Source organism: Balaenoptera ricei, chromosome 1 (genome assembly GCF_028023285.1).
Source record: "Balaenoptera ricei isolate mBalRic1 chromosome 1, mBalRic1.hap2, whole genome shotgun sequence".
Taxonomy (NCBI): domain Eukaryota; kingdom Metazoa; phylum Chordata; class Mammalia; order Artiodactyla; family Balaenopteridae; genus Balaenoptera; species Balaenoptera ricei.
Genome location: NC_082639.1, coordinates 56138100 through 56160324, shown reverse-complemented (window position 1 = coordinate 56160324; position 22225 = coordinate 56138100). Strand labels below are relative to the sequence as shown.

At 46.8% G+C, this 22225-nt stretch overlaps 2 protein-coding genes across 6 annotated transcripts in view; both read right to left on the bottom strand.

Moving 5' to 3' along the window:
- Positions 1-7051, bottom strand: part of AK4 (adenylate kinase 4) — a 75080-nt gene extending 68029 nt beyond the window's left edge. For 2 of the 5 annotated variants that reach the window (XM_059924082.1, XM_059924109.1), the window contains exons 1-2: positions 6884-6965; positions 6143-6414 (exon numbers count right to left, since the gene is read on the bottom strand). In XM_059924082.1, the coding sequence (XP_059780065.1) occupies positions 6143-6287 (145 nt within the window). In that variant the 5' untranslated portion in view covers positions 6288-6414; positions 6884-6965. The other 3 variants (XM_059924089.1, XM_059924098.1, XM_059924104.1) reach the window with 3 other exon arrangements.
- Positions 7052-17924: 10873 nt separating this feature from the next.
- Positions 17925-18393, bottom strand: LOC132350218 (CDP-diacylglycerol--inositol 3-phosphatidyltransferase-like). Its single transcript, XM_059899173.1, has 2 exons — positions 18004-18393; positions 17925-17957 (listed from the first exon to the last, which is right to left on the bottom strand). The coding sequence occupies exons 1-2, from the start codon at positions 18391-18393 to the stop codon at positions 17925-17927; spliced, it is 423 nt and encodes a 140-aa protein (XP_059755156.1).
- Positions 18394-22225: the final 3832 nt, after the last annotated feature.

The following is a 22225-nucleotide window of genomic DNA, read 5'->3' as shown; positions in this document are numbered from 1 at the left end:
CAATCCAGTGGTTAAGATTTCGCCTTCCAATGCAGGGGGTGCAGGTTTGATCCCTGGTCAGGGAGCTAAGTTCCCACATGCCTGGGGCCAAAAAACCAAAACATAAAACAGAAGCAATATTGTAACAAATTCAATAAAGACTTTAAAAATAGTCCACGATAAAAAAAAAAAAAACTCTCATTACCCTATGGTTTAAAAACTATTCTGGGGACTTCCCTGGTGGCACAGTGGTTAAGACTCTGCACTTCGAATGCAGGAGCCTGGGTTCGATCCCTGGTCAGGGAACTAGATCCAACATGCATGCCACAACTAAAAATTTGTATGACACAACTAAGAGGCTGGCGAGCTGCAACTAAGGAGCCTGCAAGCCGCAACTGCCGCACCTAGGACCCAGTGAAACTAAACAAATAAAATATTTTTTTAAAAAAACTATTCTGATCCAGTCATTTTATTCCTAGTAACCTATCCCAAGGAAAGGATATCTGCTCAATGGTTTACATACAATGATGTTCATAAGAGCATTACTAAACAGCAAATAACCCAAATGTTCCGTACCACACTGGTTAGACAGACTCTAGTTCAACCCTAAGGTACATATGACACAGAGGCTCAGGCCAAAATCCTAGGACTCACTGTGCACTGCTTTGCCTCCATCACCCCTCAGAGCCAACTCATGCCGTCCAGTCAGCCCTGCCTTCATACACACCCTAAAGCCCTTCATTTCTCAGCACCACCACCGCCACCGCCCAGTCCAAGCCACGGTCCACTCTCTTCATCCACCTGGTGTCCCTGGTACCACTCTTGGCACCTCACACAGAATCCCAAGTCAACCTTTAGAAGGTGAATCCGCTCGTGCTGCTGTCCTATAAAACCCTTCAATAGCTTTCCAGTGCCTTTGAAGTCCAATCTTTCCCAGGACCCTCAAGGCTCCACCTGACTTCCTTCGACATCCCCCTTGCTCACCAGGCACCAATCACATTCCCTGCCTTTCTGTTCCTCAAACAAGCTATGCTAGTCTCACCTTAGGGCCTTCGCACTTGCTGTCCCTTCTCCCTGGAACACTCTGCTCCTGGATCATTATATGTTCATCCTGTGGTTACTCACCTCCCAGAGAGGCATTCCCTAACCACACAACCTAGGATAATCACCTTAGCCTCATCACTAACTCATCACCCTTTCACATCCTTCATAACAGGCACCTTCATCAAATACTATGCTGCTTATTCCGTATGTGCTATCTCCTGTCTCCTCAATGCCCGCATCCCCTCAACTTGCTGTGGACTCTCACCTCTAAGAACAAAGGAAGGGACTTCCCTAGGGGTGCAGGGGTTAAGAATCCGCCTGCCAATGCAGGGGACACAAGTTCGAGCCCTGGTCTGGGAAGATCCTACATGCCGCAGAGCAACTAAGCCCGTGCGCCACAATTTCTGAGCCTGTGCTCTAGAGCCCGTGAGCCACAACTACTGAGGCTACGAGCCACAACTACGGAAGCCCGCGTGCCTAGAGCCCGTGATCTGCAACAAGAGAAGCCACGACAATGAGAAGCCCGCGCACTGCAACGAAGAGTAGCCCCTGCTCGTTGCAACTAGAAGAAAGCCTGCATGCAGCAACGAAGACCCGACGCAGACAAAAAAAGAAAAAAAAAAAGAACAAAGGGATATCTGAGTACTCAAAAGATACTCAAAAGAATATCTGAACGGACTATAATACAGAAATTTTAAATGTTTTTGAAGAAGCTTTAAGAACACAGGAAAATGCTTACAATACATATCTAAGTGGGAGGGGGAACGGTTATCAACTAATGGAACACCAAGTTTGTTGGGGGTAGCGGGGCAAATACACAGAAAAGAAAAAAAGTAAAATAACTTCTGTTGGAATTTCCAAGTGTTGGGGTGGAATTGTGGGTAATTTTCACTTGCCTTTTCAGTTTCTTCCACAGCTTCACATTTTCCGAATTTTCTACAAGGCGTGACTTTGATCGGAAAAAGCTACTTTAAAAAAATGACCACACCGGAAGGATGCTCAGATTCAGCTGTGCATGTGACAAAGTCAGTCAGTCATGGGACACCTTATTCAAGTCAAATAGTTCTCCCGAAGTACACGTGAAAACCCTCAGACAAAGAAACCAGAAAAAATAGGGGGATGTGGAAGTGGACCTGTAGACTGGAGAGACGCGTCCAAGCTGGTCAGACCCTTGACCTGGGCTACATCCTGAGTCTCACCAAGCTAGGGAAAAAAAAAAATGGAACATACCATACTCCAAATATTGCAGAATAAGCCAAGACTTTGTATGACCTACAAAAAGGTGAACTATTTAAAGTTGTTTTAGATACACTGTTGAACATTAGTCTCTTTAATACTTCTCCAATTATCAGAAGTTTTCATTCTTACATAAGAAAAGACACACATTTATACTTAATGAGCATAAAAAAACAAAAAACAAAAAAAAGCTTAAGCCCTCTGAACTAGGTCATCTTTTCAGAGGAGAGGCTCAGCCCACTGACTATTTTGAAATGCCAGTCCCATCTGCAAACCTCAGCAAGAGCTGCAGTTAATATTAAGAGCAGAAACAGGTTTGTTCTTGAACATCTTTTCTCTCAAGTCCAGGATGCTTCCAAATGGAAACTTTCCAATTTTCCTGCACTTGAGATAGCAGATCTAGTAGAACCCTTAAAACAGGATTCTCATACCCTTCAGAGGGAAGTTTCAGTCACCCATCACTCAACAAAAGAAGCTACCGCTAAATATAAGTTTTAATGGAACTCACTACTGAGTGCCAGCTCTGTGTGTGTTCCTGTGTGTGCGCATGCACTCGCGTGCACACACAGGCTCATGCATATGTATGCAAACAACACACGCACACACACATAGAGAAAAGCTAGTATTCTTTTTTTTTTTTTAATAAATTTATTTTATTTATTTTTGGCTGCGTTGGGTCTTCGTTGCTGTGCGGGCTTTCTCTCGTTGCAGTGAGCGGGGGCTACTCTCTGTTGCGGTGCGCGGGCTTCTCACTGCGGTGGCTTCTCTTGTTGAGAAGCACCAGCTCTAGGCGCACGAACTTCAGTAGCTGTGGCATGCGCGCTCAGTAGTTGCGGTGCACAGGTTTAGCTGCTCTGCGGCACGTGGGATCTTCCTGGACCAGGGCTCAAACCCGTGTCCCCTGCATTGGCAGGCGGATTCTTAACCACTGCGCCACCAGGGAGGCCCCAAGGAAAGCTCATATTCTTTATGACAGAGTGTAGGACCCCGCTTCTGGCAACCTAAGAGAACTCTCCCATCTGTTTACTCACTCACTTGCTAAAGACAATGTGAGCCAAAGACTTGGGGGTGGGTCTTCCAATAAGGTATTTGATAAGTCTCGGCCTGCACTGCTCCAGGCAGACTAGGCAGAGCCAATGGGTGGCATCTATCATGAGGCTAATCTCAGATACACAGTAAATACAAACTTTTACCATAAATCATAGAGCTAATTAAGCAGAATGGACTTGATCGCTAGAGGCTGTTTGACTTTTTCTGGAAAAAATGTAGATAGAATCCGTGACCCATGCCTTCATCAGACTTGTTGAACTCCTTTTATGCATTAGGCAAGTTGTCAGATCCCTGTCCTTTAAGTCTCTCAGCAGAAACTGGAACATGGTGAAGGTAGAAAAAATATCACTCTAGCCCCCAGCACCTAGAACATTGATAGATAGCAGGTACTCAGTAAGTCTCTACTGGATAAATCAGAAGACATTTGCTGCACTGCATCATAACTGTGTGTGACGGCGGCAACAGAACCCACAAGCTATGTGCAGAGGAAAGAGACGAATTCTGCCAGGGCAGGTGAGGGAAGACTGCCCAAAAGCAATGAGTAGCCAGCCCTTCCCTGGAGGAGCCACCTGGGAGCGGCTGCAGGAAAACCACCCGGACAGGAGTATGCCCCAATCCAGGCTGCAGCAGATGGCCTGAGCTACTTTCCAACTCAAATTCCTACCAAGGTTTTATTTCCTGGGGTTTTGCTGCACTTCATCATCTCCTTCAAACCTTCAGCTATAAAGGGGTACCTACAGAGGGATCCTTGTGCTTCTCTACCAGGAAATTAGGGAAAAGCAAACAGCCGCTAACAGAAAAATAAATGCTGTGGAATGTTTTCTTATTTACCAGGCAATGAGCCGGTAAGACTCTTAGACCTTCTGAGAGAGAAAAAATAATCTGAGAACATCCTCCAAGTCCACTAGAAACAGGCCACTTTCAAAACGAATCACTGTCCTTTATTCCTCCTCTTCTTCTTCTTTCCCTGATAAAGCTTTTTAATTGTTCATGCATAAACTACTTGCTTCCCAACAGAAAAAGATAATTTAAACATTGCAGAGTCACTTCTTACTCCAGGGAGAAACACTGGGAGGGATATGAAAGCATTTGAAAGAGAATGGAAACTAAAATTCAGAACAAAGGAAAGTTAAAATGAACAAAATAAGGGAAAACAGCAAGTGGAAAGTTTTCAAAACCCCTAAAAAAGTGCAGAAATAAACTATTTCCCATCATATTCTCTTTAAAAATGGAAAGAGCCACTAATCCAGAACCAGGATGGATGGTGTGAAGCCCTTCATGCCAGAAGAAACAAGTTACCAAGTCAGTTGCTATAGAGAATGCAGAAAAATGGGCTCCCACCCAGCAGTTTCCTCCCCTCATTATGCCTACCAGGAGAAGCCCCACCTGACCACAAAACCCTTGGGTAGAGAGCCAGCCTTCCCTCTCACACAGTTCTCCCCCCCTACCCAAACTGCATTCCAAACACGGAAGGAATAAAATGCATTTGAATGTGGTATTAAAATTAAAATAGACCCAATCGTGGTAACAATACCCACAAGAGAAAATTCCAGGTGCAATCTGGTACACAGAACTCGGCCTTGTGTATGTTGAGGGAGGGTGACAGGATTCTTGAAGATCAAAATAAAAGCTTGCTTTTACAACCTGCTTAAGAGATAATGAACAAAACTCCGCCTTTGAGATACATCTTAATTCCCCGCTTTCAGGCTTTCTGTTTTCCAGCACCGTCCTCCACCTACCTCGCCAAACTAATCTGTGCTTCTGTAATGAAGATCCCTGGATAATTAGCCCATAATAGGCCATAACCACCCAGGCCACTGATGAGAACAGAAGCCACAGTGTAGCACCCCGTTTGCAATAACAAGTTTTCAAAAAGGAGTTGCTAATTGTGAGCATCTGCATCCCAGAAGGGCCATGTATATACCTCGCAGCAGCACCACAGCTACCTCTCGCCTTTGAACACCAATTCATTATGAACTGGTGTGAACGTGGGGTGGGAGGAGAGGGGAGAAGGGCCGTACTGAAAGGCTAAGAGAGCAGGCGATCTATAGCCCCCAATTCACCACGCAAGCCAAAGGAGGCATTCTCAAGAAGCCATTTCCAGGGAAGCTGGATTCAAAAATGTAATTTATCAGAACGAGTCTCCTCCTTGTCTCCTAACGGCCAGGCCCCGGCTTGGAGAGGAGGGGGGAGTTAGTGGTGAGAGTTTACCTTAGAAGGCGGCAGGGAACAGACAGGCCTTTCAAAGCCACCCAGGGCTCTGCCCAGAGGTCCCAGGCGGCGCAGAGGGGCTGGAGCAGCGCGCGGCTGCGAGCCCCGCGGCGCCACAGGTTCCCCAGCGCGCGGCCCCGCCCGACTCCCACAGGTGGGCGGCGCTCGGCCCGGGGGGCTCGGGCGAGAGGAGGGGACGCTGCGGGTCACCAGGGACGCGGTGGACGGGGTAGGAGGTGGCCGAGGGACGGGGATGGCTTGGCCTTAAGGAAGCCGGGCGAGAGGGAAGCTCGGGGCTTTCAGCTGCCTGGATCTCGCTCCTCAGCTGGGTGGTAACCGGCTTCTCGCCACGGCAAGAGCAGCCCGCGCGGAGAGAGGGGCCGCGTGCACCTCCCACTCTCCTCCCAACGAGCCTCGGCCTCCTCCCTGGCGCGGTTAAGCCGCACGGCCGCGGGCCACCGGCTGCATGCGCCCCGGCACGTAGGAGCCTGCACTACCACATGTGGGCGGGGGAAGGGCGCCAGGGGACCGAAGAGACCCGGCCCCTCGCCGGCCCTTCGCCTCCCGGCATCACCCGATCCCGCGTCGGCTCACCCCGCCCCTCGCCTCCGCACGTCCTCACCCGTGTTGGCCTTGATGTTCTCCCGCAAGAAGTGGCCGCTGGAGAGATGCTGGAGGCCAAAGTTCTCGGCGATCCTCTGGCACACGGTGCCCTTGCCCGAGCCGGGCGGCCCAAGGATGACCGCGCGCAGGAGTTTGGAAGCCATTGCCTTGGCGAGGAGGGGGAGGCCGAACTGGCAACCCGGACAGCGGCCTCGGAGAAGCCCCGGGAACTTTGCTTCTTCTGCCTCAGCCTCTGACACCCTGGGCTCGCGCGGGGACTTGCCGCGGCCCCTGCAGGGGAAGGAGAGACTTTTGAGACAACCCCTCGCCTCCGCCCCGCCGCGGGGCGGCTCGAAGGCGGAGTAAGCGCCACGCTACACCTCCCCGCCCTCCTCGCCCCCACGCTGCGATTCTGGCGAACGCCCGAGCGCCCGCCCCTGGCGGGGGCAGCCGTCGGGGGCTCGGAGGTCCACCCGGCCCGTCCCACCTCAATCCCTTCCTAAACCTCGCGCCCCACGCCCCGTCCGAGAAGGGAGTAGGGCATCCCCACGCCAGCCTCCCCCGAGTGGGGGGGCCGGGCTAGGCGGTGACTCCAGGCGCGCCTCCAGTCGCCCACGCCCCGGGAGGCCTGGGGGCTGAGCCCCAACCCGGGTCCCCGCACGTGGGCAGCGTTTGGTCCGCGCCTCGGCCCCTCCCCGGCGGCTGTCACCTCCCGGGGAGTCGCAGCGGCTGCCGGCCGCGCGGACGGCCCAGCGCCCACCTCCGCCGAGGGCTGACGGATGCGCTCTCAGCTGTGAGGAGCCGGAGTTCGGCGCCTCTCCACCCGGAGCAGTCAAATAAACACACACCTCCGCCGGGACGCGGCGCTCCGCGAGGCTTCCAGCCCGGATCCCGCTGGGCGGCGCCGCCTCCGCCCGCCCCCATTCGGAGCCCCGGCCGGCCGCGCGGGACTCGCGCCTTACGTAAGCGGGGAGAACGGCCCCGCGCTAGCCGCCTGTCAGTCCGCCCGCGCCTCTCCCCGCCCCGTAGCTCCGCTCCCACCCGCCTCCCCGGCCCGCTTGCTCCCCAAGACCCCGTGGGGTCCGCGGGGGCGAAGGGAGGTGGAGAAGACGCAAGGGACAAAAACCCCTCTTTTGCGGTCGCCTGGGGACCCGGTCTCCTGTGGAGAGGAAGGAAAAACACAAGGTGCTGAGCGCCTACTGTGCGTCAAGTTCGCGGCTAGGTGATTTCCTTCAGCAACAACCGTTCCAAGTAGGGTATGCACAAGGGAGGAAGGGAGGCTTGGAGTATGGCCATTCATTCATTGATTCATTCATTCAGCAAATGTTTATTGAGCCCCTACTATGTGCCAGACACTGTTTTAGTCCCTCAGCATATAGCTGCGAACCAGAGATAGAATCCTGCCCCGGTGGAAGTTACATTCCAGCGGGAATTTTGAACTCTCATCTGCCGGACTCCAAAGCCCAGGTTCCTTGGGTTGGGAGGAAAAGGTGGGGCGGGGAGGGCGGAGCTCATCCAGCCCTCAGCGTCTTATAGCCGACTGGTTCCATGACTTCAGAAGCCAGGACTTTGGCACTACGTTTACAACTCACTAAGTCCCGGTGGGTGCTGTCTCCTCCCTCGCCTACCCCGGCATAACCAAATATCCCAATCCATATTCTCTGAAATCTGTTCCCACACCACACACAGCTTTCATTTCCCACTCAGATTTAGCGTGATAACCGCCTGCCCACAAGTCTCCGGCTTCCGCCAATCCATCCGTAATGCAGCGGCCAGAGATACTGCTAAAGTGCAAATCAATTTCCATTATTTCCCCACCTCAGATATTATCGTCCCTTCAACATAAAGCAAAAAATCGTCAGCAGGGGCACACAGGTGCCTTCCATACACCTTTGCATCCCACCGGCTCTGGTCCTCTGCCCTCCTTCCACAGGCCTCCTGCCTCCTGCCTTTGGGAAATCCACTGCAGGGTTCTGAGTGCGCCCAACTCGAGGCTCACAGACTCGGAGGGACAGTGTGGAGAAGAGCCTTCTCTAGATTCCTGGCTGCTCTGTCTGTGTTGGGGGACTGGGGGATGGGGAAGCCTGATGGTATCCCAGGTCCCAGCCCTCCTCCTCCACACACTGATGGCCAGACAGCACCTGTCTCTGGCTACCTAGGAGCACACCCAGGCTGCCAACCCCCGGCCAGTGTTTGTTCCATAGGTTCATGCCCCTGTCTAAAATATCTCAGTGTTCTGTGGACCTCGGGGGGTTGTTACACTGAGCCCCTTCAGCCCTTCTCCTGGGAACAAAGAGGGAAAAGAATTTCTGGGGGTTTGGAGGGGATGACTTAAATCTCCACTGTTCTTCCTGCCATGTGCTCTATAGTATATAGCAGATACTTTGCAGTCATTCTCAAAGCTGAGCATGCATCAGAATGACTCGGAAGGCTTGTTAAAACAGAGTGCTGAGCTCCACCTCCACCGTCTCTGATTCTGTGGTTCTGAGGTGGGCATTTCTAACAAGTTCCCAGGTAGTGCTAGGGCTGCTGATCTGGAGAGCACACTGGAAACCACTGCTCTTGGGAAATGAGCATTGAGACAGGGAAGCTGTGTGGTCTCTGATTCCTCTGCCTGCTGTGGGACCTTTGGCCGTTAATGTCTTCTCTTTCGAAATTGAGGAGATGATTGGATTTAGCACAAGGTCCCTTTGTATTTACCAAGAATTGATCCTATAAGTTCCCACAGGAAAGAGAGCCTCTAGCCCCTGCAAACTAGATGTAGATAGCCTACCTTGCCCTCTCACCCAGTTCTTTTGCCTAGTTTTGAAATGTCTTCACCAATATCGCCTTATGGTGTCATGCAGCCATACTAGCTACTCACATGGTCCTAGGACTTGGTCCTTTCAGAGTTTAGGAACATATATTATGAAACAAAAGAGGAGTTGTGACATAGTAAACTTAGAGAAGCCCAGCTGAGATTAGAACCTAACATTTCAAGAGCCCTGAATGGACCTTCCTTGTGCACAGCCATCCTCAGTCCCACAACTCAGCTGCTGATTGGAAGCCGTAGAATTGGAAGAAATGGGTTTTGGAATCAAAACGACACCCCAGGATGAAACTGCAACAGCACCATTCACTAACTGCAAGCCTCTTGATCTCTGTGAGTCTTAGTTTGCTTATCTGTAAAAGGGAGATAGGACTTATCTCACAGGCTTGTGATAAGGCTTAAATGAAACAATGTATAAGAGAATTTAGCATGGGACTGGGCATATAATAAGTATTTATTCATGAACATCACCATGATTAACCATGGAACAATTATTTAGCCTCTCTGATCTCAGTTCCTGAGTTATGAGCTAGTATGACAAAGTACCTAACAGACTCCCTAGCCCTTGCAAGGGCCATAATGGTAGCTCTTCTCATCACAAACGCTCTTGTAATCAGCTTCTTCCTATTTCCTTTGCCTAGGGTTTTAAACCCATTTATAATATGTATCACAGTCTACAAAATAATACACATCTATGTGTTAGTCCATAGACAAACAGTAAACTCTGAGGGCTAAGGCCAAATTGAATTCATTTTTCTACTTTCAAAAATCTACAGCACTTTGCCAATAGTAAGTACTCTGTAAATGTTGGCAAATCTCCCTCCCCATCCTAACACACTCACCATCAAGCCATGTTGCCTCTCTGCAGCTTCACATAATATAAAGTCAACATTTGTTCACACTTTACACCTTCCTTCATCAGATTCTCACAAGCTTGCAAAGAAGGTTGTGTAGAGATTCTTCTTCCTATTTTACAGACGAGAATACTAAGGTTCTGAGAGATTCGGTGAACTTCCCAAGGTCACAGAGCTAGTTGGTGGTATTGCAGGGACTCAAACCCAGATTTTCTCATTCCAGGCATAGTGTCTTATTTACTAAACTTCAGTCATTTCCATACTACTTTCACAATTTTGCCATAACCTTGTACCACCTTGGTTCTAATCTGCTTATCATGTTTCTTTATATCAACTCAATTTGTTTAAATAATTTATTTGGAAAAGAAACTGTATATAACTCACTAACCATAAGTAAAAGGATACACTAGAATAAATGCAAGAAAAATAAAGTTACCAAATTCCAGCTGAAATCTACCTCTTGAGTTTCTGAGCTTAATCTTTGTTTAAAAAGAAAAAAGTAAGTGTGTTGTTTACCAAGTGTTAGCCAAAACAAAAAACAAAAAAAGAGACATGCAGCATCTAAATGAGACTTTCTGTTTGTCTATAAACATACAGCTCAAAATAGAAAGGGGGACTTCCCTGGTGGTCCAGTGGCTAAGACTCCACGCTCCCAATGCAGGGGGCCCGGGTTCGATCCCTGGTCAGGGAACTAGATCCCACGTGCTGCAATATCCCACATGCCACAACTGAAGATCCTGCACGTGGCAATGAAGATGCCATGTGCTGCAACTAAGACCCGGCACAGACAAATAAATAAATAAATTTTTTTAAATATATTTTAAAAATAGGATTAGAAAGGGAATACTTTCCTAACATTTAGTTTATTATCATCTAAAGCCAGATCCATGTACCACCTAGAGTCAGCTCTAGCTCCACATCAAATTATCTCTTGCTTCATCAGGGATGCTTTCACATACTTCAAAGTGTACCCTTGAAATGTAATTTAATATAACCTCACCAGGATTTTTTTAAATGATGTGACCACTTCAACCATAGTTCACAGATATTATGCTGCTCTCACTTCAAACATTAACCCTCACGCCCCCACCCCACCCCCATTCTTCACACTATCATTCTCCATCACTGTCTTTCTATCATCATTTCAGGCTTATTTCTGTTGTATTTAATACAGACTGTAGGTTCTTTGAACATAGTTGTTACATGAAAACTGGGTTTGCCTCTTGGTGGGTGTTGAGCCAATAGACACAACCAAGCCAAAGACTGGGAGAAGGAAGGATTTATTATTACTTGCAGCAAGTAAGAAGAACACCAGAGATCTTTCCCAAAGCAGTGTCCCCCCAAACAGCCAAACTGGGGAAGTTTTAAGCTAAGGGTACATGCATATTCAAGAAGGGGCTTGAGTAAAGTAGAATTCAGCATAAAATTGGGGCAAAGGTCCAGAGAGTCCAAGTCTTAGTTGACTGAAGTAAGAAGGGTCAACATCATCATCCTGTCCTCCACCTGGGTGGGGGTCTTAATTCCTGCAGAAGTCAAAGATATATTATTATGTATATCCCTTAAGGAGGAACTAGAACTCTGCTTTGTCACTGCACTATCGTTTGACTGCCTTTTCTCTGTTCCTGCATTCCCTTGTTCCCTTAAGATCATTAATTACCAAGACCTGTTCAAGGGCAAGCATTGTAAACTTATTTTGGCTAGGCTTAGGCCAAAATGAGTTCACTTGTGTCAAGAAAGCCATTCCTGGTTCTCTTTCTCCAAGGTCCCCGCAATCTATCTGCTTACAAAGTGGCTTCATCTTGTATATCGTGGCCTCCACAGAGTTAGGTATCGATTCCAGACATAGAGAGTAAATATCACTGAATGACTGACTCACAGCTGAATGAAGAGTGGATAAAGTGTCTGGACAGACAGAAGAAAGGCTAGTGACTTGGAAATGGCAAGCTTCAGAAAAGAAAGATGTAAAATAATGGGAAGAAGGGACAAGATATCAGCCCCAGAGTGCCTGACTCCTTTCTCCCTATAGGCACTTATGAAATATTTAAGACACCAAAAGATTGTGTAACAGGGAAGAACAAAATCTGACTCTATGTTGGATCTGTTTCTTTTACTTTAACCTTTGTTCTCCGTTGCTTTTTGTTGCTATAATCACTAAAAGGATGCTGTCTATAGCTTTAAGCATACAAAATGGCCTGCCTCGGGGAACCTGCCCCTCTGCCTGAATGTTAAACTAAAGTGCCTTTGTTCAGTTCTCAGGGAAACATTCTGACCCTGCCCACCTGTGAATGGCTGTACGAAAGAAGAAATTAACACATCCCCTCCCCGAGGCTGACCAAACCAAGAGATATTTTGCAAGACTTATGGCCTTTTTACTTTTACTTCACTTCCTCACCGCCTCCCCCTCTCTGTTCTATAAAAGAAACTATCATCCAGACCCTGATAAGATGGTACTCTAGGACGCTAGTCTGCCATCTTCTCAGACGCCCAGCTTTCTGAATAAAGTCACTATTCCTTGCCTCAACACCTCACCTCCCGATTTATTGGCCTGTCATGTGGCGAGTAGAGTGAGCTTGCACTCAGTAACAATTGTATTGAGAGAAGAATAAATGGTGAGGACTAACATGGCATTATGTGTGACAGTAGTACATTCTTACAAGTGAAAGAATCATCTTATCTCCAAATTTTACTAGTTAACATGGTTATTAACTTATAACATCTTAACAGTTATTGAAAAGAGGCAGCAGCATTTTTTTTTACAAGCTTGCTCTCAGACCAAAAAAAAAAGTTCCCAAGCAGTTAAAAAAAAAGAACTGGGAGGAAAGAAGTCAACATTCTTCATGTTTACCTGGCATGACCCATTATTCTCCATGAGCAAAAGACTACTTACAAATTGCTCCTGGAATAGCAGTCTATGATAGAGGTGCTTCCTTGGGAGATGAAGGTGTTGAACTCCCACCCTAGGTCTTTTCACTGTGAAACACTAAAAAGCAAGGTAACAATCTGTTAAGCTCTACCATCCAAATGTAGTGATATAATGATGATATCTTGCTCAGAACTTTGCTCTGATTTGCACATCTGGTAGTGGGGATGAACAAGACTGTGTCATTCTCACTCTTCACGCCACCTTCCTAACCACAATCACTCCTTCTTAGAGTTGCCTTGGGATTAGTAGGCAAGTCTCTACTTTGGATGCCTTTGACTGTGTCTTTCCTCTGTGCAAAGTTGACTGCCAGGGGGAGTGCAACTTTCTTCCTGCTCCAACTGGATGAAGGGACTGGAACTGAACACTGAGTTTATTCCGCCCAAGTATTGCTCATCAGGTTCGATGGGTAAAGGGGATCCTGCTTGTGGGAGCCTTCTGAGTTTGGTCTTCTGATATGGGCAGTATAGACTATAATTAACATTTATTGAGTATTTGCTATGTGCCAGTGTTTCTCTCTCTCTCTCTGTCTCTCTCTCTGTATGTGTGTATATATATATTTTATTATATATAATTATATTATTATTATGTTATATATAATATTAATTCTTGTCACAGCCCTAGGTCATAAGTGCCTATTATTTTGTGTCCATTTTATAGACCTTAAACCTGGAGCAAGACATCTGGTAACTTGCCTGAGGTCCCACAGACATAAGTGGAAGGTTAAGGACATAAATCAAGCATCCTGACTCCAGAGACAGGGCTCTTTAATCACTGTGCTACGCTGATTCAGGAGTAACACTGTTATCTTTTTATTTTATAGATGAAGAAACTAAGACGCTAAGAGGTTAGGTAATTTATCCCCCAGTGTCACTGAGCCAGAGCTGGAATTTGAACCCAGGCATCAGGGTCAAGGCACATAACCACTACACACTACCCAGTCTCCCCAGTACTTGAGTGAAGAGGGTCCTAAGACTCTGTCAGGAGGGCTTTGCACCGGATTGCTACTCTGTAGAGAAATACTAACAGCAAGGAGAAAGTCACTTATGTTCAACCTGGCTTTACTCGCTAGGTGAGGCCAGCAGGGTCCTATGAAAGGTTCTTCCCACTGGGCCCTCCGTCTCAGGAATCTCTGCAGGTTTTAACTTACGTCTTCCTTCCTGAACGTGCCAGTTCATCTGTCATCCTCCCGCTGCCAGCCTGTTGCCAAATCATTGCTGTGCCCCAGATCTTGCTGCTAGACCCCTTTGACTGGAGCTTGGCTCACTGTGGATCTGGCTCTCAAATGGCATTCTCACTTTGTTCTCCACCCCATGACCACAGGCCAACCTACCAACTCCAGAGTCAAGTTCCAGCTGCCCTCCCCCGCCACCACTGCCACCTCTCTACCACACCAGTTCCAAACTTGGCTCCCAGCTCTCCAGCCTCAGTCATAGACCCCCAGCTGTGTGAGAGTCACTACAGACAACTCATTCTGAGTGACAACCCAAAGGGGTAGAAATTGAGTATAATTTAAAAGGTGTGTCTTACCTATGGACTGGGAGAAAATATTTGCCAACAATGGGACTGACAAGGGGCTAATTTCCAAAATATACAAATAGCTCATACAACTCAATATCAAAACAGTAAACAACCCATTCAAAAAATGGGCAGAACACCTAAATAGACATTTCTCCACAGAAGACCCACAGATGGCCACGAGGTGCATGTAAAGATGCTCAATATCGCTAATTATTAGAGAAATGCAAATCAAAACTACAGTGAGGTATCACCTCACACCGGTCAGAGTGGCCATCGTCAAAAGGTCTACATGGGACTTCCCTGGTGGCGCAGTGGTTAAGAATCCACCTGCCAATGCAGCGGGCACGGGTTCCAGCCCTGGTCCAGGAAGATCCCACATACTGTGGAGCAACTAAGCCCGTGTGCCATAACTACTGAGCCTGCGCTCTAGAGCCCACGAGCTACAACTACTGAGCCCACGTGCCACAACTACTGAAGCCCACACGCCACAACTAATGAAGCCCACGCACCTAGAGCCCGTGCTCCCAACAAGAGAAGCCACCGCAATGAGAAGCCCGCACGCCACAATGAAGAATAGCCCCCGCTTGCCACAACTAGAGAAAGCCCGCACAGAAACAAAGACCCAATGCAGCCAAAATAAGTAAATAAATAAATAAATGAATAAAAATTTTGAAAGGTCTACAAACAGTAAATGCTGGAGAGGGTGTGGAGAAAAGGGAACCCTCTTGCACTGTTGGTGGGAATGTAAATTGGTGCAGCCACCATAGAGAACAGTATGGAAGTTCCTTAAAAAACTAAAAATAGGCAATTCCCTGGCAGTCCAGTGGTTAGAACTCCGTGCTCTCATGGCTGAGGGCCCATGTTCAATCCCTGGTCAGGGAACTAAGATCTCACAAGCTGTGGGGCACGGCCAAAAAACAAAAGAACACTAAAAATAGAGCTACCCTATGATCCAGCGATCCCACTCCTGGGCATATATCTGGAAAAGATGAAAAAATCTAATTCAAAAAGATACGTGCACCCCAATGTTTATAGCAGAATTATTTACCGTAGCCAAGACATGGAAGCAACCTAAATGTCCATTAACAGATGAATGGATAAAGAAGATGTGGTATATATATACAATGGAATATTACTCAACCATAAAAGAATGAAATCTTGCCATTTGCAGCAACATGGATGGAACTAGAGAATATCATATTGATTGAAGTAAGTCAGACAGAGAAAGACAAATATTATATGACATCACTGGAATCTAAAAAATAATACAAATGAATTTATTTACAAAACAGAAACAGACCCACAGACATAGAAAACAAACTTATGGTTACCAAAGGGGAAAGGGGGGTGGATGAATTAGGAGTATGGTGTTAACAGATACACACTACTATACATAAAATAGATTAACAAAAAGGATCTACTCTATAGTACAGGGAACTATATTCAGTATCTTGTAAGAATCTATAATGGAAAAGAATCTGAAAAAAATATATATATATATATAAAACTGAATCACTTTGTTGTACACCTGAAACACGACACTGTATATCAACTGTACTTCAACTTTTTTTAAAGTGTCTTGTTGTAGAGTTGCACAGAAGACCCAGAGGCGAAACAAAGATCAGAAATTCAATGACCACGTTATAAGACTGATTAAATAAGGCTTTCCAAGTGAATTCCAACTATACAAAGGCAATATAGCACAAGGGTTAAGAGGATGCACCCTAGAGACAGATTGGCAAGTTCAATCATTGGCTCTACCACTTACAGATGTGTGACTTTAGCAGTTCCTTAATCTGTACTTCATTTTTTCCACCTGAAAAATGGGAAAATAATAGTTCCTATCTCATAGGATTGTTTAGAGCTTAAATTAGTATATGTAAAGACTTGGAACAATGCCTGGCATATACTAAGGACTATATACGTGTAAGTTTCATTATTATTGGTTCTTCAACCACCACAAAGCTCATTGTGCTTCATGACACTAAAGGCAAGTTCTTGGAAGAATTAAGCCTGCCAGACAAATTTATTCCACTACCAGGGCTGTGTCCCGAGGACCTGCACGTTGTTCGTGTAATTTGTTTTCACATAAAGACTTTCATATATTTGAAAACAGCCGTATCGTCCCACCTGTGGCTTCTCTTGCTCGTGCTGAATATTCTGAATTACTCAACCATTCCTTATGTCATATGGTATCTTGCTGGAGACTAGCACACCAGTGTGTCTTTTGCTGTTGAAGCAAGAAATACCAGAGAAATAGACTCACAGACATAGAAAACAAATTTATAGTTACCAAAGGGGTTAGCAGAGGTAAGAGGGGGAGAGATAAATTGGCAGTTTGAGATTAACTTATACACACTACTATACATAAAATAGGTAAGCAATGACCTACTGTATAGCACAGAGAACTATACTTAATGTCCTGTAACAACCTATAATGGAAAAGAATCTGAAAAAGAATATATATATATAAATAACTGAATCACTTTGTTGTGCACTTGGAATTAACACAACATTGTAAATTAACTATACTTCAATTAAAAAAAAAAATACCAGAAATTTCTCCTGTTCATCGTCAAAAGATTTATATATAGGTAACATATAGAATGTTCCCTTCTTAATGAAATATTAATAATAATAACAATAACAGCTAATATGTATTAAATATTACTATGCCTTGTATGAGACCTCATTTTGAACCATGTAAATCCCTGGGGGTTCTTAGATGATCCACAGAGGACCCCCAAAGAAGATGATACAGGACTTCGCACATGGTAGATTATATAACTGTCCATGAAGTATTCTGATTTCCCATCATGAAATAGCCCTCCTCATTTTGCCATCTCAGGCCATGTGATTTACTTTAGCAAATATTAGCAATTGCTTTAAGAGTCAGGGTTCCCCTTGTCCATTTCCTCTTGCCAAAATGTTTGTGTGTGTTCCAGAGTAAAGCTGACTCCATCTCCCTAGAAAAGAATGAAACGTGATGGGCATGTAACAGGAGCAAGAAATAAACTTTTAATTTTGTAAGTCAGCAAGATTTTTGAGGGTTTTTTTGTTTGCTTGTTAGTTTGTTTTCCAGTGACCCTCCTACCTTCATTATCAAGGTTTTCAGAGCCAGGACAGAGGAGGTTGCAATGGGGATCTCGACAGCCCCTTCTCTCCTGACCACTAGACCCACAGGATTCCTCTAGCCAGGGGCAGAGGTCTGAATCCCTGCCTTTTGGGAAACCTGGCCCCTACCCCACCTCCCTCGCTCAAGTGTCCCTAAGGTCTCAGGCCAAGCCAGATCCCAGGGCTGAGCCAGCGGGTGTGACAATACCCCGTCCTCAGACAGCTCTCTTGGGGCCCCAGGAGCACTGCCCGTGTGGGTGGGGCCTCCTGAGCATCCTTCCTGATTTGAAGTCCAGGTCCCTGGAGATCACAGGGGTGGGACTGGTCCCCAGGATTACAGAGAACATGACATCACCAAAGAGGCTAGCCCCCCTTCCCAGCAGGTTGGATGACACATTGGGAAGATGTGAGCCTGGGACCTCCTAGGAGGGACAGGGGAGCCACGTGGCACAGTGAGACTCCCAGGGCCGGTGGGCAGCCAGGGACTGGGGGTTCCAGGGTCACGTCTTCTTGGCACGATCTGCTGCATCCAAGTCAGCCATGTTGCAGGCGGCTGTGATCAGGTGGTGATCCAGAGGCGCATTCAGAAAAGACCTACAAAGCCAACTAAAGGTCCCTGAGAGATCACAGGGGTGGGACTGGTCCCCAGGATTACAGAGAACATGACAGAGGAGAAGGCAGTAGAAGGGCTCATTTCCAGCACCCAGGATAAATAGAGCAGGTCTGGAGGTGTAGTAGATGCAACGCACTGGATTTCCAGACAGCTTAATCATCTTGCGACTTTCACTGCCTCGGACCACAGAACTGTGGAGGTGCAGCCAGTGGCTGGCCACATCCAAGCTCATGTTGAGCTGGAAAAGAAGGGTGGCGTGAGGATACAGCAGGGCCAGGTTGACCAGCAGACACATTGTGGAGCAGCAGTCTGCCCGCATGTCCAGCATGGCCCCAAACCCGGTCCCTTGATTAAGGACTCGAGCAGCGTGTCCATCAAAAGCGTCCAGAAGTCCACTGAGCAGGTAGAAGGAGGAGGCCGAGAGGGGGCAGCAGAGCATGAAGTAGAAAGAAATGATGGCGAAGACAATCTGTGCATAACTGATGAGGTTAGGCGCAAACAGGAAGATATTTTCGTCTGGCACCGGAGGTCCCCTGGCCGCCCTGGGCCTTATCTGGAGGTGTCAGCTGTGTCCCACCCCGGGCACAAGGCTCAGCCTCCAGCCCAGTGCATTGGCCGTGCTCACTGAACGCAGGTCCCCGCTGCCCCAGTCGGGTCCCAGGTGTTAAAGCTCGCTGCCAGCCGGAGCATGGGCCAACCCAGCTGTGCGTGGAGCAGAGGTCATTTACTATCACAGCATAAACTAGCCTATCTTGACTGTTACATCCTCAGCCTTGGATGCTGAATGTTATATAGAAGTCTTATTGATTAGATACTTATATAATGTGATTCAGAATCCCTTCACCTCCCTGGATCTTCTGTGGATAAATATATTCTTTCTAAGATGAGATACACAGCAACATACAAGACATTCCCTGTGTAGTCTGATGAACGCTCCCTTGTTCTGGACACTATATTTCTTCTATAGCAGGATAACATTTTCCCCTATTTCACCCCATGATCCTTCTCCCTCTTCATGCAACAGCTGAGGAATGTTATGCCCATCATCTTAAGAAAGGTAATGCAGCAGAAAGAGAGAAGCCAAGAGTCTTTTCTTGGCTTTGAGTTTTGGGCTAAGGCCCCAGAAGAAGTGGAAAAAAATGCTTGTGCTTAGTAAATACAATTGATTTGGGAGTCTGCAAATGGTAGAAAGCTTTCTACTTCCCATATCCTGAAATTGGAAAAATCCTCTGGGTTAGGAAGATGAGAGAGTCAGAGGAGAATTTATTTATTTATTTTATTTATGGCTGTGTTGGGTCCTCGTCTCCGTGCGAGGGCCTTCTCCAGTTGTGGCAAGCGGAGGCCACTCTTCATCGCGGTGCGCAGGCCTCTCACTATCGTGGCCTCTCTTGTTGCGGAGCACAGGCTACAGACACGCAGGCTCAGTAATTGTGGCTCACGGGCCCAGTTGCTCCGCGGCATGTGGGATCTTCCCAGACCAGGGCTCTAACCCGTGTCCCCCGCACCGGCAGGCAGACTCCCAACCACTGCGCCACCAGGGAAGCCCCCAGAGGAGAATTTAAGTGAAAATGATTTCCTGGAAAGAAGGGGTTACCTGCCTACCTGTTTACTTCCCAGGACTGAGCCCAGCAGGGAGGATGAAAGAAACAACAGAGACTGGGAAGATCCAAATGCAGGGAAGGTGTGTAGCCGCTTCCCCAGGTAGGACCTAGAGAAATGGCAAAAGCCCAGAGTGAAGTGCATCACAGAATGAATCTTGTCCACAAGCAGGTCTTGTTTGGCAAGCACAGGGTTTTTAAACTATGTGATTTTGAATGACTTTGAGTGGAGCATGCCCTTCCTAGGTTCACCAGTCCTCAATCCCTATTATCTTGTACCTGGTCTACTATACTGACTTTCAATGACTTTGAGTGGAGCATGCCCTTCCTAGGTTCACCAGTCCTCAATCCCTATTATCTTGTACCTGGTCTACTATACTGACTTTCCCCTACAGACACTGAGTTTATTTATGTTTTTTTTTTTAAATTTATTTACTTATTTATTTATTTTTTGGCTGAGTTGGGTTTTCGTTGCTGCATGCGGGCTTCCTCTAGTTGTGGCGAGCGGGGGCTGCTCTTTGTTGGGGTGTGTAGGCTTCTCATTGCGGTGGCTTCTCTTTGTTGCAGAGCACAGGCTCTAGGCACGCGGGCTGCAGTAGTTGTGGCACGTGGGCTCAGTAGTTGTGGCTCACGGGCTCTAGAGTGCAGGCTCATGTGGCACACGGGCTTAGTTGCTCCGCGACATGTGGGATCTTCCTGGACCAGGGCTCGAACCCCTGTCCTCTGCATTGGCGGGCAGATTCTTAACCACTGCGCCACCAGGGAAGTCCCCGGGCGTTGAGTTTAAAATCCCTGACTAGAGAGACAAACATGAAAATACTCCACACAGTTCCCAGTATGCCTCAGCAGGGTATTTCTGTTTACTCAAAAGAGAGTGGTGCGAGAGGAAGAGAAAGAGGACGGGTCAGCTGTGGTTGAAAACCAGATGTAAACACGAGAATTCCCAGGCAGTCCAACGGTTAGGACTCTGCACTCTCAGTGCTGAGGGTCCAGGGGTTCAATCCCTGGTCTGGGAACTAAGATCCCACCAAAAAAACAAAACAAAACCAAGAACAGATGTGGATGGGTGACAACTAGACCAGGATGCTTCCTCAAAGTTATGGCACTTCCAAAGTCCCACTCTCCACCAAAACTGGGAGAAAGCATAGCAACACTGAATTGACTGAGATGAAGCTTTTACAACCTAGGTATAAGCTAGGGTTGGGTTAGACATTGTGTTTGACTCCCTAGTAGCTATTCCCTCTCTCTCTAATTGAGGACCAGCAATGAAACTTGGGAAACTGATCCTGACTCAAGTGATATACCTGATTGGTCCAAGGGCATTTCAATTGCCCCCTGCCATTAATTAATTCAAGAATGATAAGTGACCCAATTCTGAGCAATTATGAGTAAAAGCAATTTATGGAAGTTTCTGGGAAAGTTCAGAGTCAGCAATGGGAGCCAATCTATCTTTCTTTGAAACAAGACGTCTTTGTAGCCCAACTATTGTTGAGAGCCACCCTACAGTCACGAGGGGGACCAGAATGAGTTTGAAGACAACAGCATGAATGACAGAGCAGAAACATGAAAAGAACTTGGTCCTTGATGACATGATTCAACCAATAGACCAACCCTGAATTCTTCCCTGCTTTTGGATGTCCTCTTACATTAGCCAATAAATTCTTTATTGTTTAAGTCAATTTGAGTTATATTTTCTATTGCCCACAGTTAAAGCATCCTGACATAGATTCATAATAAATATTAATTTTAGTCATAGAAAAATTTAAAAGCTACAATTTTCACATCATAGTTGAAGAACTAAGATTCGTTTTGTTAAAATTTCACATTATCTAAAATTGAAGTTGGGACTTCCCTGGTGGCAGAGTGGTTAAGAATCCACCTGCCAATGCAGGGGACACAGGTTCGAGCCCTGGCCCAGGAAGATCCCAGATGCCACAGAGCAACTAAGCCCGTGAGCCACAACTACTGAGCCTGCACTCTAGAGCCTGCAAGCCACAACTACTGAGCCCACCTGCCACAACTACTGAAGCCCTCACGCCTAGAGCCCATGTTCCGCAACAAGAGAAGCTACTGCAATGAGAAGCCCACGCACTGCAATGAAGAGCAGCCCCCGCTCGCCACAACTAGAGGAAGCCCACATGCAGCAACGAAGACCCAACGCAGCCAAAAAAATAAATAAAATTTATAAATAAATAAATAGATAAATAAAATTGAAGTTGCTTTTTTCGCAAACCCAGTATTGACTTATGTAAAGCATTGAAGATATACATATTTTTTAATTATTCATGGATAATCACTGGAAACTAGACAATTTCCACTCTCTACTTCTGCCTCATTCATTCATTTAACAGCATTTATCGAGTGCCAACTGCATGCCAGGCACTTAATACAATAATGGTCAAAAGAGTCCCATTTTCATTGACTTACAGATTATCGGATACAAGGAATTCAGGTTCAGAAGTGGTTTAAATACCTCTGTCAGGAAACCCCTAAATGAAAAAAAGAGATATGGGTTAAATTCTTAGATGAAGGAAAATTCAACAAGGAAGTCAGTTCCAAACACTAGCCAAAATAGAGTCCAGGTTGAATTGGTGGTGGAATCAAAAATCTCAGGAGAGGACTTCCCTGGTGGTCCAGTGGTTAAGACTCTGAGCTTCCACTGCAGGAGATGTG